This window comes from Platalea leucorodia (genome assembly GCF_965183815.1).
Source record: "Platalea leucorodia genome assembly, chromosome: 1".
Classification (NCBI taxonomy): Eukaryota; Metazoa; Chordata; class Aves; order Pelecaniformes; family Threskiornithidae; genus Platalea; species Platalea leucorodia.
In genome coordinates this window covers 143716944-143734072 of record NC_138823.1, presented here as the reverse complement: position 1 = coordinate 143734072, position 17129 = coordinate 143716944, and the positions used below count along the sequence as shown (strand labels likewise).

General features: G+C 38.7%; 1 protein-coding gene across 1 annotated transcript in view; it reads left to right on the top strand.

The window, feature by feature from the left end:
- CDK14 (cyclin dependent kinase 14) overlaps positions 1 to 17129 on the top strand; it is a 324235-nt gene that overhangs the window by 79084 nt on the left and 228022 nt on the right. Inside the window, exon 3 of the mRNA XM_082325474.1 lies at positions 6576 to 6821. Within this exon, the coding sequence (XP_082181600.1) occupies positions 6576 to 6821 (246 nt within the window). The remainder of the gene's footprint in view (positions 1 to 6575; positions 6822 to 17129) is intronic.

The following is a 17129-nucleotide window of genomic DNA, read 5'->3' as shown; positions in this document are numbered from 1 at the left end:
CTGTTCAGCCTGGAGAAGAGGAGACTGAGGGGAGACCTCATCGCTGTCTACAGCTTCCTCACAAGGGAAGGAGGAGGGGCAGGCACTGATCTCTTCTCTCTGACAACCAATGATAGGACCCAAGGGAACAGCAGGAAGATATGCCAGGGGAGGTTTAGGTTGGACATTAGGAAAAGGTTCTTCACCCAGAGGGTGGTGGAGCACTGGAACAGGCTCCCCAGGGAGGTAGTCACGGCGCCAAGCCTGACAATATTCAAGAAGCATTTGGACAATGCCCTCAGACATATGGTGTGAATTTTGGGGTTGTCCTATGCAGGGACAGGAATTGGACTTGATGATCCTCCTGAGTCCCTTCCAACTCAGGGCATTCTATGATTCTATGATTATTTATTTAATGGGGCTTATTATGGACTTTATGCATGGAACAAAAATACACTTCTTGTGATTTCAGTCTCCTAACTTCAGTAGTAATCTTTATGGGAAAAGTTTGGCTATTTGCAGACTTGAGATAAGATAAATACTGTGATGTTAGGGTGAGAGCTGTAGGAAACTGTAGCCCAGTGATCCTTACTGATGTAATGATAACTAAGCCTGTTTATCCTAGAGCAGCCTCGGGATCTTCTCAAATTGATTGTGAGACTGAGCAGGATGAGAGCGGAAAAAAGACTGTCCAAGTTGTTTTGTTGTCTGTCATGCATTGTCTTCTGATTCTGATCAACAACTAAGAAAGTTGCAAAGTGTAAACTACATTATGCTTTTCTGTGCTTCTAAGAGTAGGAATTTTGATGTGTCCTTTCTTTAGTGTTCTGGGTGCATGGTAATAGGTCTTTTTACTTTAAATAAATAAAAACACACAGAGAGACACTAAAATAGCTTCTAATATCAAACTGCACTACCTTTTTATTTTGCTTTACATTGCCAGAATCTGTGATAGCTCAAGTAATACTGGAATTGACATGAATATTCTGATTTTCTAGATAAATCTTCCCTTCGCTATTTCTTTCAAAAGTAGAGAAGAGCTCTTCAGGTAACTGCAAAGTGGCTGTTTGTGCTGTAGGTTTTTAAGCAGCAAAATGACTTCTGTCTCATCATCTCTCTTTTTGTCTTACCTTTTCAGTGGAGACTGAGTAAATAATTGTGGACAAATTTTAGAAGTGCATTTATTTCAGTCATCAGGGTGTGAAGAATGGATGAGATGTTGCTCTGGTGACTACTTGGTGTATTGGCATACTGTTTGGCAGCAGAATGTGAAACAACTTGGGGAAATGCAATTGTGGATTTAACATTAATAATCCGTATGTGAGAAATGTAACGGGCAGGATGTTCATGGAGAGGTGCTTCTGTTGGACCACACCTGGGCTGTCCGGCATCTTTTCTCCAAGGCTGGGGTCAGGGACTCTCAACTACTAATGCTGTTACCTCACTGGGTAGGAACAGTCATTGCTATTTTCAGATTAAATCCTTTCCCACAAAGACACCAAGTCCATGGACAGTTTCCGAGTGCTGCTTTGGAAGTGCTTTTCCAAACCGTAACTTCAAACATAAAAAATGAGTTTCTGTAGGACCATTCTGTTCTCTGTGGAGAAGAGCAAGACTCCTTCCAAAGGGAGACTGGATGTTGGAGTCTAGTTTAGGTTTTCCAGGACTTTCATCTTGGAACTGAAGCAGAGACTTGGAGGATAAATGTCCTACATGTAAAGTTATCTGATGTGAATACCATACATACCATTGCCATTGTTTTGGTTTACCTTTTCTCGATGTAGGAAATATCTATCTATCTATCTATCTATCTATCTATCTATCTATCTATTTTTTTTTTTTATCATCTGCCCCTTGTCCCTGCTCCTCTGACGCCGTTTTTGCCAACATGTGTTTTGCAGCATGCTTTTCTGAGGTACCGCTGTTGGGATTTCTGCCAGGTGGGAACTTAGGTGGCAGAAAGCAGCCGTACCCTCTCTTACATTTCATGTCTGGGGCCATCTAATGTGCCCAAAGTCAGAGGTGGTGAATTGGCCAGTGACTTCCTTGAGCCTTTACTATCTCATACACGGTTTGGAAGGACGTCAGTGTCTGCTTGAACAATCCTCACATGACAGAGTTTATTGGCATATTGTCTGTTCGGCTTGTAATAATTTATAGTTCTTAAATGTAGTAAGTTGATTGGCCTATTTTTAAATCCTGTTTCCTATAAAGAAGAGAGAAAGCATAAACGAAGATCCTATTCCTCTGCTCCCCATATTTATGAGATCCGCTGGCAGAAATACCTCTTCTGAAAGTGATAACTGCGATTTCATTGCACCACTTTAAAAGCTAAATAGTTTCTGAAATAGTTTATACTTTTGAAAGTTATGCTTTGAATGTAGTTTGTGGGGGGAGAAGTACCAAATCATGGCAGTAACTCCTGAAGGGGAAAGAATCACTTAAAGTGCTGACATACCTTAATGTTTACTTGTATGATGACTTTTCTTAAAGAAACAGTAATTAGTGCTTAATGGCTCATGATGTTTGCTAGACAGAAGTTTCTTTAAATGGATATGACATTCATACTGAAAAGTTCTTGCCTCCTTTTTCTCTTGATTGCATTTTATAAAGCATAATTGTCATCTTGTGTATGACAAACCAAGATATTACCTGTATTATCACTACATACATTTGGGGTATGTACTTGTAATACTTAAGGTGCCATTGATCACATCTTCATGTAGCACCAGTTTTAGACTGTGGTGGCATTTACAGCATCTCAATGAGTGTCTGGGCTCCGCTGTTTTAAGTACAACATTACATTGATTTATAGAGCAAGGGCAAGAAGGGGTGATGAATCATATAGATTGACTTCCTATGTGTCATGAGCTCTTACACTTGTTTAACTTTGTTTTTTATTCTGTTAACTGTAGCTGAAGCAGATATTCAACAAAATCATCCAGTTTTGAGACCACACTGGCAAGAGATAGTTTCCACTACTTTCTGGATTGTCATCTTCGTTGGAGTGCACAAGGGTTGTTCTGCATGTAGAGTTAGTAGAAGAATAGTCCCCGCTCTGAAGAACCTATGGCTTATGTAGATAAAACAGATGAAATGGGGTAAAAAGAAAGGTCCTGTCTTACAGATGGCAATATTTCCAGAGGGACATTCTGACTAACTCAGAGGATCACATGGGAGCGTCTAAAAGAGGCTGAAAATGAAGCTGTGTCCTTTGTGACAAATACTATGCTTTAACCGGAAAATGGTCCTTGCTCTGTTACGCAAAAAGAAAGCTGGAAGTAAGAGGGTAGGTTTGGCTTCTGACTGCCAGCAAGGAACTACCAGGTGGTAGACAGTGGTTTACAGGTCTAAGAGCTTCTGATGCTAAGTATTCGTATATATCATTTGAGAGGCTGAAATTTATAAGAATCACTTTTGTTATGCAGTACAAGGGAAAAAATGGTACTTAAAAGGCTGAATTAGTGTAATAGAAAAATTCAGACCTGTAGGGTTCCTAAAAGCGAACTGGTGATGCTGGTGAAATCTAATATCATTTGTATGGGCAGCAAAATCTCCAAAATATGTTATGCATCAGTCTTGCTCAGTACACTGTTGCTTTTTTGCATGATAAGTCACTACAGAATAAGTTCTACCATTAGCTGGAGCACAGGAGTGGCAGGTCAGCTGCCCCCGGGGCAAAAGTAAGGCTATTGTGGTAGCTTAGCTCTTGCTGATGGAGGGAAACCTGAAACTACCAATGAGTTTACTGCAACCTTAAGCTGTGTAATTTTGAAGTTATAGCCAGTGCTCAGTACTGACATTTTAGAGCTGCTTCTTTGAGATTTCACAGAGCAGAGTTTCAGCATGAAGTTGGACTTGGCTTATCAACGGCAGAATGTAAAACGACCGCTCAAATATTATTTGTCTTCAGAGTTTTATAGGCAGGGTAGACGAATTGGAAATGTGTTCCCTTCAACAACAGCATAAGCTCAGCTCTGTTGGCTCCACAGTGCACTGTGGTCAGCCGTCACTTGGAGAGAATGTTTTATTTCTCCTAGGGAGCTATTGATAAAGGTGAGAGAGGAGTGATGAATGAAACCCCTTGCCGGTGCTGGCAGGAGAAGCACTGCAGTTGCAGAGCAGGCAGAGGAGTGCAGGGAGCGGCCTCTGCTTTTGCACTTCTCTGCAGTCTTCAGTCTTTTCCACTGGTGACACTGGCGTTCAGCCTGTGCATCCACTGAGGTGTTTGACTTCTGAGCAGGGGGCTGGTTGGTGTACGTCTCGGTTTTAGTCATTTGCAAGTTTGAAGCTGGCTATTAGATGATGATTGTGGGGATTTTTATCCTACTCCAGATTCAGTCAAGTGACCTGAAGGTGAAAGTGTCTCCCTTCAACATCTAATTCCAAGCTATTTCTGCTTCCAGAATCAATAGATGTCTTGACTTTTTTTTTTTTTTTAATGCAATGCTTACTTGGCCCACGTTAGAGCTAGACATGGAGATTTTCTAGTGGAAAAAGAAACTAGAAGCAGCACTCATGGCATTATTATCTATAGTATGTTTATAGCTGTGGATTCCAAACATTTTAACTGTCTACAGGTGGCCTTTGGTAATTTGAATGGAAGACAAGTACAGGTTTTGAACCTTTCCTCCCTATCACCTCCAGCCCTGTTTTCTAGATCATAGGATTTCATAGGCTGAGAAATACTTACTGATTTATTTGCATCCATGCCAATTAAGCAAAATGGAAGCGCTGCTATTTTAATAGTAATTTCAGTTTACATTATGCTAAAACATCTTTGTTGGTAGCAAGCATCGCAAGAACACAGATCTGGAGAGGACAGTGGGAAGTGTGTGGGTGCATGTCTGTGCATATAAGTTGTTTTAGGGAAAAGAAGCCAATTAATTTTACAAGAAGGCTAATTAAAAATTCTTTGTGCAGCAGCTCTTTATCTTTTCTCTCTGAAGTAATACATCTTTTCTCTCTAAAGTAATAGACCAAAATTACATAATTGCCTTAATTTTGGCCTGAGAGGGAATTATCATTCGGAATGAAGGGGGGCTGTTCCTTTTCTCAGTCAAAACTTGCTTAAGTTTTAGTCTTGGAGAAACCACTTTAATGAGAAGAAATGTGAACCCTTGTAAAGCCTGGTTTGTAATGCTAGTAATGTCCTTCATTAGCGTTGACCTGGTGTATGATTGTTTGGCCAGCTGGCACTGGGCAGGAAATGTACTTTAAATTTTTAATGTACAAAAGAAATCTTTGATCTACTGTTACAGTGGATCATCAAACCCACAAAACTTAAAAAACACAAGGTATAATCACTCAGTATTTCTATAAACAATCGAAATAAGTTGGATTTCAAGGCACAGGACTCCTCCAGGGAAATGGCAAAGAATAATTTATTGGAGAAGCTTGTATTGGAGATACTTCGGGTTATGGGGGAAGAGTTCTGATTAAATGGTAATGGTAAATATTTCTTTCTATTATTTTCATGTTAACTATTTTATGACAGCAAGTTTTCAAAAATGCTTACGTTGTAGGTGCTTGAATGGAACATTATGCTTCTTTAGTTGTATGTATGTGAACAGTACGGTTGACAGCAAATTAACACTGTCTATCCTTAAATACTTGCAAATATCATGGAAAAAGTGCATTGTAGATTATTTTGATTTGCCTTATGATTTAAGAAGCCTCTTGGATCTGCTTGCATTACACTTAATAGCTTTTCTTTGTAGCCTGAAAGCTAAAATTATTTCTTTTCTTCCCAAGTAAAAGTCTAGTCTCTTATGGGTGAAAACAGAAGCTGAGGCCTCAAATACCACCCCTCACCAACTGTGTGATTTAAAAAAATGTCTTCTGCATTGGAATGTATTAAAATTAAAAATACAAACTCACAAGACTGGAGTATTTAAACTCGCTGTTCTGCTCATTTAGTTCTTTTGAACTAGCAATAGCATATTTTGGTAGCTCAAGCAGCAAGTTGTAGTCTTCGGTGCTTGGCAGAGTCATCCTTCACAGTAACAAAGAATTGAACTTCTGCGCTTTAGTGTGCCATTAAGCTGCAGTCTCACGTTTCAGTGCCTGGGAGTTGATTTACTGATTTGATTTTCTGGGACATATGGTGATAATAATAATAATACTGTATAAGCATTATTTAAAAATGCAATAATATACTGGTATTGGATCTTTGGCAGGCCAGCACCAAAGTGCACACACAAACTACCATCATTTATTTAAGTTTAGTCTCATCCAATTTTAAACAAATGGAAATCAATACTGTTTGTGGATATCGGTGGCTAGATTGGAGAAAGAAGTGAAGTGGCATTGTAGCTAAGAACAGATTGTACGAGAAAACACAAATGTATGAATTTTATGTATGTTCATCTTTTGTCTTTGTCAGGATCTTTTAGTACACTGTACAAAGACAGGTTTTTTATTGTTATGACTGTGGTGGGTGTGTCCTATGTAAAATGCATGTGTGTGCAATTTTAATGTAGAAATAGAAGATAAATGCGTATGAAGTCCAGTGCCTTTTTTGATGCTGGCTGAGGTACAGATTGACATGGACTTTAAGCCTGTTAGAGTCAATGAATGCTGTTTTTTCCTTTCAGATATGTGTCACAAAGATGTCTACACGGAACTGCCAGGGAATGGATTCAGTGATCAAACCTCTGGATACAATTCCTGAGGATAAAAAAGTCCGGGTTCAGAGGACGCAGAGTAGTTTTGATCCATTTGAGAAACCAACTAATCAAGTGAAGAGGGTTCATTCAGAGAACAACGCTTGCATTAACTTCAAAACTTCATCTGCAGGGAAGGAATCACCTAAAGTCAGGCGGCACTCCAGCCCCAGCTCTGTAAGTCCACAGTCCTGACACCTGTGCGTGTACCAAGCGGTGAAATTAATAACACCAAATAAATGTTTTCTTGCTTAAGAAGGAATTGATTACTTGGAAACAAAACAAAAAGCTCATGGCTGCTATTAAAGATGTTTTCCATATATATTTGTAGAGTTATGTATGAAATAATAGAATAAGAAAATAAACTTGAGAAATAATATATTTTGAAATTCCTCTCAGATATTAGCTAGGGTATTTTATGGGATTTCTAAGCATTTTCCTCTCCTGATGCTGGTATGGCATTACAGCTGCTGTAATGTTTATGTTGCAGATTTTGCAGAGGGTTGCTTATTTGTGAAGAGGAATTCTTTCCCATGAAGTTTAGGAAACCACATGAATTGCATCTTTGATTTTTAGATTTAGGTTTTAGAGAAACAAATCAGATTTGACAGATTTTGTTTATATTTTAAAATTCTCTTTTTAAAATCAAGAAGTAAAAATAACTATAATAATTACTATAACTCTAATAATAATAATTTATTTCCATGTCAGAAACTGTGTGTGTGTGAGAGAGAGAGGAGAGAGAAACAACTGAGAAGAGTTTGGTGATACATCATCAGTGTTGTTTTATTCTCAAGTATTTTGAAAGAAATTAGATAAATAAAATGTCGTATCATTCATGAATAATGCCCAGAACAGATTTCCCCCAAAAGACCTTCAAAATTATTGAAAAACTATTTCTGTTATACTTTGACGAGAAACATCCATAATAATGTGACCTTTGAGTTGAAGACTACAGATCTAAGCAGAATGTAACACTTCAAATCTTAGTTGGTGTGAAATAATTTAAAAAGTTGATTGCCTTTTCTTTTTTCTTTTCTTTCTTTTTTTGTTTTGCTCTATCTTCTGGACATCTTCTGTCCTCCCTACAGAAGTCTGACTGAATTCTGTCAGACTTCTAAGAAGAAATGACAAAGATTCATTTCCTGTAGATGAGCTTTGTTTAACCCACGTGAATTTAACGGATAAGATGTCATGCCTCCAGGGGACTGTCCTTTTTAGAAAAGGTTACAGTTTAAAATGTAACCATCTGTAGCAAAAAGAAATTTCATCATCGCCTGGCATTATATAGCTGCTGCCAAAGATGTCTCCAACGTGTTCCAGATGAGTCCGTAACAAGGAGTTCTTACCATAAAACTTTCACAATCATTAAGGATGGATGGAGCGGTTTGCACCATGTTTACTTGTGTGTGATGCCTGATTATCGTTTGGCACCACAACTGTCAATTTAAATGACTTTTTTTGAAAGTCTTTCCTTAAGTTTTTTTGTGTTATTAACTCAATCCCCATCTCTGCTGTTCTTATCTTGTTCCCTTAGAAACTATTACTAATTTCTGTTAATGCTTTATGTACTTCTTTTCTATTAAAACGGAAGGGTTTTATTTGCTTTGCTTCCCGAATTTTGAAGCAGACTTTTTTTGAAACTGTGTTATTGGTATCTTATTCTTTTCCAGAGGGCTGGTACTCTGCTGCACCCATGCAATCTCCTATGATCCCTGTGTTTTCTTATGTAAACGATGTTAACGTTTCCTCTTCTAGTATGCTGCTGGTTAGAGCCCTAGCTAAACATACGCTTTTGGTAAACTCTTATGCTGACTCATGCAGACTTGCTGGAGACGTCTCATGTGTTAAAGTAGGTGCATAGGAATTTCCTGAAATACAGTTCTCATTTCTCAAGTTCCCATAATTGTCCCTGATTTTCGTAGCTCTGTTTGGTGAACTCAGTTCTTCCTTCTGCTTGGAGGCATTGTTAGTAATTTTTGACTCCTCCTCACTCCTTCCAAGGAGTGATCTGAGGAGCACCTGGGAAGGAATAACTTGTGGAATAATGTCAGCATTCATGTCAATGAAGAGGGAAGAGCAGAACTTCACAGCAAAAGGTGATGTTAGCCCTCTGCTAATCACAGGTCACACCTGGTCCTGCCCAGCAGACCTAGGTTCAGACATCCAAGGCAGATCTATGATCAAGCTGCCCTCCTTCCCCCAAAGCATGAATACATTGCCTCAGGCAGAAGATGTTCTGATGCACATTTCATTGAGCATATGTCTGTGTGGTTAGTTGCTGGAATTTGTCCTTCTCTGGTTTTGAATTACACTTGAACTGATGAAGGGTTTTGGGTTTCATTTTTTTGCTAGTCCTGATGTTGTATAACAGATGCCCTTTTTACTTCCTCTTCTGATCATTACTTCTTTTTCTTCCATGTCAGAAGACTGCTGCATATTCTCTCTTACTGAGTTATAACTTGATTCTCTGGAAATTTGCCTGCTGTATAGATTATACCAGTCTGAACAGTCATTTCAGTTTCTGTAAATGTTCTTGAGCATGCTATGTCCAGTGGGTCGTACTGGCTACGGTTGTGTAGCTGTGTTTCAGTTTTGGCTCTGCTTTCTGTAAGTTCTATTTTAAGATTCTCTAATAAATGTATGCTACCTTCAATTTGCACTTTCTACGCTTGATTAGTAGAGGAACTGAGTTAGAGATAGACTTCCATTTAGACTCTTCCCTTTCATCATTTAAAGTCCTCTGTAGCCATCAGGTGGGGAAGTGATGTCTTACAGAAGGTACGTGGCTGAGGCTTGCAGTCTCCATATCACTGCTTCTGCTCAGGTGAAAGTCTTTTATTTGTCTCAGAAATAACATTTTTCAAGATGCAACCTGAAATAACTTGGTTATAATGCCCTGGGGCATTAGCTTCTCTCTTGATTAGTTTCAGAAGCTTTATCAGCTCTCTGGCAGGTATCAGCTTCGCTGTGTTTGGTGAAGATCACCAAATTATACTCCGTAGGTGGCACGTTACCCATTTTGTGTTTTCTGTACCTTTGAAATGCTCTGCACCTTGTGATGGAGAAAGATGACACACACAGAGGTTTGGGGAAGCTGGAACTCCATGTTCCTGCCCACAGACTGTCACTTGGAAAATAAATCATTTGCTCTTGAACATGAAGTAATTTTCTGCAGTTAATGTCACACCTCGTTGCAACCTGGTAGAAATCCTATGTTGTTAATTAGTGCAGTAGCATACAGACAGAAGTTAGCACATTATTTTTTTGTTCTTAGAAGACAAACTTAATTTTTATACTTAGAGTCTTTCCACCTGACATTTACATACCCATTACGTAAAACAGTCACATTGATTGTGTTGCATTTTCTTCCCCCTTTCTTTTAAACATAAGAAAACATCTGTGAGCATGATTTCCAGACTGGTTAAGCTGATTGAAATTGGGTGTTATTAGGGAATGAAATTTCCAGCAGAACAGACTTATCCTTTTATCACATCAGAATAATGGATAATATTCACCTTGGAGGTAGTGAAGTAGGTGTTTGCCAACCTGTGCATCACCTGTTGACCACTGTTAGCAGAAGGGAACTTGGTGGACAAACCTTTGCTCTGATCCAGCCCAACACAATATATATGTGTATACATACACGTATATATATTATATACATGTAGCTGTAGTTGTGTGTACTTATCTATCTATCTGTCTATATCTATCTCTCTAAAAATCTTTTGCTGAGTCTTTTACCTACCAAGGGAAGAAACTTGCTTTTCTTTCTCCCTAACTGAAGAAACAGTAAAACTACAAAATCAGCTGGGCAAAATAAAAAAAGCACAACTCAAAACCAAACACATGCCACTCTTCCCAAAATAACACTGGCTTTGGAAGATGCTTTGACTCTAATTCACTGAAAGTTGTATTTGAGATCCATGCTCTTTAGGCATGTGGCCTTATTTATTTTTCTCCAGTGCAAGGTGAAGTTTTATTGTATTCAGTGTACACATTTTATACACTAAAATAGTACTTTTGCACAGTATGTAAATAGAATATTGCAAGTATTTTAAGCTAGCCATCTGATCAAGATTTAGTAATGCAGTGATACACATCAGTTTGTTCTCTTTGAATGGCTTAAGATCCATGGCAATGAATTCAAATGTCATGCTAAGGTATATGTACTACCTTTCAGTTAGTTTTTAAAAACTAAATGCAGCAAAACACTAATCTTCTACCAACTCACATAAATGTAAAAAATTCATTCGGGTAAAAATAATTCGATAAGCAATGCTTTACTGCATTGACTCTGCACTCTTTTTGGGAGAGCGGCCTCTCTTCTGTTTCTGTAACTTCTGATTTTCAGTCCTGTTATATGCAACTTTCCTCCAAAAATGTGCAAGCAAAAAGCATGAACTGATCCTATTAAGATGTTGTAAATCAGTTGCATAAGAAATCTGACTTTAAAATAGACACTAAAGTCAGATTTTTGTCTAAAAGTTAGGCATCATTTCTGTCTGCCTAAGCACTTGGTGTGCTGTTCTCGCCTGTCTTCCTCTTCAGGTGTATGCAACCTTCTCCAGTTTTAGGAACCTATTAATTACTAAGGTAACTGCATCCTTCCTGGTTGATACTTTTTATTGAGGTAAGACAATTTCAGAGTTCAGTGTAGAGAGCGGATTTTTCTTTTCTGGCATGAGGGAAGCTTTAATAATCGTTAACCTGGAGGATACTCTCTAGATAATAAGGCAAATAAAATATGGCAGTTGGTCCAGCTCCTGCGCTTTAATAGCCTGGAGAACAAGTAAACAGCTTTAAAAACTGCATCCAGCCCTTTCACAAAGAGCTCTATGGTCGCTCCTGCTCAGGTTGCTCTTAATTTATGGCTGTGCGTTAGGGTTAGAAACATGTCAGCAACAGGACGAGATCAGATAGTGGTACAGTTCAGATTATTGCTTGGTTTGGATTCTTGAAAATCTTTGTATTTCTTGAACATTGCCCTAGAAAACAGTCCAACTTACAAGGTTTAAAAAAGAAATTATTGTACATAGCATAAAACCTTAAGAAAGGGGACTGATTACTGTGAAACTTGCATATGGTTTTGTAAAAGAAGCTTTACCATTGTGTCAAAGAAGACAAAATATAGATTGGTGGGGCAAAAAAAAATAATCTTCAGTTCTTGTGATTTAATGTCACTTAGGCCTCTTGGCCTACCTTTTACTTTCCAGTTTTTCTAACAATGGATTTATTTCTTTGGAGCCATATAACAGATCTTTAGTTTTGATTTTCAATATTTTACGGTGGTACTGTGAGCATAGTATTTTTCCCTTGAGGATAATTTTATATTGAAGTTTAATATCCTGCAGTTAAAAAAAAAAAAAAAATCTATTTAAAACTGAGGCTCGGGAGTGTGCTGGTTAAGTGTGACATTCACAAGCTGTTTTGCAGTTATGAAAACTGCATGCGAATATAACCCACACAGCTTCTATAAGAATAGTCAGGTGATTTTCAGTGTAATTTTCCATTAAAGTTTTCTTTACTACATAGATTTTGAAAATTTCTGAGAAAGAGAGGTATTCACGTGGCAATGTAGTGCAAGGACTCATACTGCAAGATCTTTGATTAAACCTGTTATCTCTCCTACAGTTTATATCAATGAAATGGCTATTTGAAATGACCTGGTCAGAAAAGACAGTTTCCTCTCATTTCTTTTTCTCTGTTATTTTTAATACTCTCACGTCAGTTTGAAATACTAGCTGCTTCTATTTCTGTATTCAGCATTTTGGCATACTCTTTCTGTCCTTGTTACTGTGATCTGTGTTTCCTTAACCAGAGGGGAAAAAGTATCTAATCTTGCTTCCTGTAAGCTGTGCTGCTAAAGATGCTCACTCCCTGTGCTCAGTGGTGCTCTTAGACTAATCTTGCACTGGGAAAAATGTAGGCTAATAATAAGAAAACTACTTTAATGGAAACTGTTTTCAAGGAAAGTCAAGCATAAAGACAAACAAATAAAACTCCCAGTGGGTTTTCTGAAGGGAAAGACGTGCACCGTTCTGTGCTCCAGTTGCCAATGTCCTCTTGGGGATAACATGATCCACCACAACCTGTGCTGACTTTCACAGTGACTTGGGACTATGTTCAATTCTTCAGAGGCATGAGGACCTTTACTCTCTTCTGTCTTAGCAATTGATCTATCTTTCCTATTTCAGTTCTCTGGAAGATTTCTCCCTAGCATGAAAATTCACTTTTCAGTGATTTTGCAGTGGTATCAATTTCTTGCTGACTGGTTGTTTACTGCCTGTTTAACCTTTTGCCCATTAAATAGTTCAATCTTGGTCACACATGCACCTGTGTTTTAGTTTTTTCTCAGCTTTGAAATTTCTTTTTTAGTAGCATATGCAAAGCTCTAGCACTGAGCAGTGGGCTTCTTTATGCCTAAGTAGTCCCACTGATGTTCAATATATATAAGTCTGTGTGGCTGTAGGGAGGAAATCTCCCTTTGGCTTATATCCAACAAATCATGATAAAATTTTCATAGAAAAGATTTGAAGGCTTTAATTAACTAAACAAAAAATTTACAAATTCAGTAAATAATAACCAATTTTCAGACACAGCAAAGATTGTCCTTTTATCACAGTCACGTTATGTTGTAACATATTTTGCTCGACAGCCGGCTGAATATGAGCCGGCAGTGTGCCCAGGTGACCAGGAAGGCCGATAGCATCCCGGGTTGTACCAGAAATAGTGTGGCCAGCAGGACCAGGGAAGTGATCATCTCCCTGTACTCGGCACTGGTGAGGCCACACCTCGAGTACTGTGTTCAGTGTTGGGCCCCTCACTACAAGAAGGACATGGAGGTGCTGGAGCGTGTCCAAAGAAGGGCAACGAAGCTGGTGAAGGGTCTAGAGCACAAGTCTTATGAGGAGACGCTGAGGGAACTGGGGTTGTTTAGCCTGGAGAAGAGGAGGCTGAGGGGAGACCTTATTGCTCTCTACAAGTACCTGAAAGGAGGCTGTAGCGAGGTGGGGGTCGGTCTCTTCTGCCAAGTAGCAAGTGATAGGATGAGAGGAAATGGCCTCAAGTTGCCCCAGGAGAGGTTTAGATTGGATATTAGGACTAATTTCTTCATTGAAAGGGTGGTCAAGCATTGGAAGAGGCTGCCCAGGGCAGTGGTTGAGTCCCCATCCCTGGAGGTATTTAACAGATGTGTAGATGTGGTGCTTAGGGACGTGGTTTAGTGGTGGACTTGGCAGTGTTAGGTTAACAGTTGGACTTGCTGATCTTCAAGGTCTTTTCCAACCTAAATGATTCTATGTTTCTGTGTTGGTGTTTTAGAGGGTTAAAAAGCAGTAAGGAGGAGTAAGGAAGGAAAATTAATAGCGGTAGGAGTATTGTAATGTTAGATCTTCAAAAAGTAGCTTTAAATAAACATTTATCAAAATATGTGCGTTCAGCTAAAATTAGCTGAAATTCAGCTAAAATTAGTACTCTTTTCTGTTGAGAAATCTTGTCTGGGTCAAATCGGAGGACTGCACCAGCTTTCTAAAATATAGAGGAATTTCTTGCGAGTCTGCTGCTTCTCAGATGTGTCAGTGGCTGATGCAAGCACTGTACATTTGACGTGCTCTGGATATATCTCACTCGCTATGTGTATTTCAGTCAACCCCATCCTAGGCAGAATATTGGACTCTTGTGACTCAACAGACACAAACTTCTGTGTATATCTATTCCCATATATTTGACTGGAAGGAGTAAAATACTTTAAAAGAAGAAATTATACTTAAAAGTGAATTTTCTATATTTGATTTTAATATTAGCATTTGTAAAAAAAAAATTGGTACCATAGTCTTGCTGTAACAAGGCATTTTTTTTAAAAGAAATGGTTGCAAAAGATAAACTAACGTGGAGAAATCTGAACAGCAAAATTCATGGCCATGAAGCTGAAAAAAAAACTGTATGAAAGGGGGAGTGCAATAATAAAGTAGGCTGAAATGGTTATAATTTTCAGCAGTCACATGGAACTTCAAATTATTTAGATCCTTTCCATAGCCCTTTATTTAGATCCCTTTAAGCTTAAAACTTAAGTTTTGGAAAGTTTCATATTTTTGCATTATCTCAGTCAGTCTTTGCCTCCTTTATAATCCAGAAATAAAAGGAAAGGTAAAATTGTCTGAGTTTCTTACCTTTACGAGCAATTTGTAATTGTGAGTTTGAATTAATGTGTCAGGCTTCATTTTTAAAAAAAACTTGAGAAAATGTTGGGGAAATGGTAAATTTGTTCCTTCATTTTCTAAAGTAATTGCATGTGCTGAGTGACATCTGTCTTGGTGTTTCATTAAGAAATGTCATGCAAATTAGTTTGCAAAGTCTTCTGCTGCCTCAGAATATATTTAAATTTTTTTTGGTAAAATCCTCTGAAGTATGTTTCTATACCAGATACCTTCAAAAATTGTAAGCCTTTTAAGATTACAAATGCAAGGAAAAATAACGTCCATTTTCCCAAAAGGAGATCTAATAGTGTGAGAACACGGGCAATCCCAACTAGTGATCCAGCTGGAATAGAGCTGAGCTCCACTGCAGAGGTGCTGTAACCAGGAAAGAGAAGGATATCAGCCAAGTTGGTTTACTGCATGTGGGACAGGTGGTGGCTAACGGGTTGGGTTTCTGGTTGCTTTCTGGTTGTTTCTGGTTTGCTCTTACCAAGCATGAGCAGGCATTGGACAAGTGATTCGAGCTGCTTGGGGAGGGTGGCAGGTCAGCCTTGCTGCTGTGGAGCTGAGCCCTGGGGCACTGTGTGGGGTTGCCCCTGAGGACAAGACAGCTGAAACCAGCACCTCTTTCGTACCATCAGGAGTGAGCTCTCCTGCCAGTCCCGCCAATGCGAGCTTTTAGCGTGTTGCCCATTCTCAGTGAGGGTGCAGCAGCTTCCAGGAGGAGAATGAGTCAAAAGGCATGACCTTAAATCTGTGCTCCTGGCAGCTGGAGCATGGAGAAATGAGCTTGAGGTTGTAGGAATAATTACTCTTGATGATTTACTCTGTGGTAACAGATTAAAGGTATCCTGTTTCCCATCAAGATCTTAAGGCATTACAAGTTGTTGTGACCTTTATATTATGGTTTCCAGCAGTATCAAATAAAAGTAAATCTCGGTGTGAAAATAGGAATGTATGTGAAACACATGCATAAACTCTGTCCTTTTTCTTCCTCGCCCTATGAGGAAACCAACAGTGAACCATTCACTGTTAACTGGGGCAGCATTTCCACTCCAAACAAAGCTGCTCGCTGTGTGTTCACTGCAGCCTGCAATTTGGGAAATAGTTTGCTATCCCTCTTCATTATATGGGAGACACTTAAAACATCTAAACACTTTTTTCTTTAGTTTTGTAATGTTGCATTAGTCCATAATTGGATACTTAAATGAAAAAGCTACTTGAATAAATATTTTAGTCACCTCTATTAGTGACATCTGTAGTAAAACTTTGATTAAAAAAAATAAAAATTTCATTTCTAACCAGGCAGAATGCCTTTTTAAGCACAGATTAGGAGCCGAGAATATTACTGCCTTATCTGTAATGAAGTGGTCCAAACAGGAAAAAGATCTGAGGGTTCCCATGTGACATATTTTCCTTATTCTACTCATATTTAGGAATTGGATAGCAAAATAATAGGTCATTCTGTGTATTGGAGGGGGATGAAAGGGCTCAATTTTGCAAACATACATGTGTATATCCTGATACCATTCAACAGAAAGCTGGGATGTTAGTCTCAAAAAAGGGAGATCGATATATAGATATATATATATATATATGCCAAAGTGCCAGAATTGTGGCTTAGGACAAATGTAAAATTGTTGAGTAAAGAGAATTTTTTGTATTTTATGGCTAATGGTTAAATGGGTGTACTGGAGAGGTATGAGGTACCAAGTCATGTTACCTGGGATGCTCTTGTCTGTTTAAATAGAAGTAATTTTTAGGCTCAGTTGATTTAAAACTTTTGACTACGGTTTTAAAGGAATTTACACACAGATGTGTCCTGCACCGTAATGTTTGTCTCCTTTCAAAAAAACCCAAAACTTGAGTACTTTTTGTAAATCAGGCGTAAGATCCTAAATGTGAGTGTACACTGTGTGCAGCTGGACATGGCTTAGAGTCTCCCAGTTGAATTCAACCCTAAACATGCTGGATTTGCTTGGCTGCTTTTCTTTGTAACATTATAACCAGCATACTAACAAATCAGGCCCTGCATCTGGTTTGAGCATCAGTGCTGACCCTCCAAAGTTTCTGCTCTATACTCTTTTGGTTAGTTTAGGTACAGGACATTGAGCACTGCAGCCTGAAATATAAGTAGGTAATGCTGGGGGTAGCTGCAGGTCAGTTTTTTGCAGTGTCCTTCTGGTCTTGGAGGGAAAATAAAAAGCCCTTTCCTTCCAGACAACTGCAAAAGGGGGAAATGTGGGAAAACAGAATACAATTCAAAAACCTCAAACATTTTGCAAGA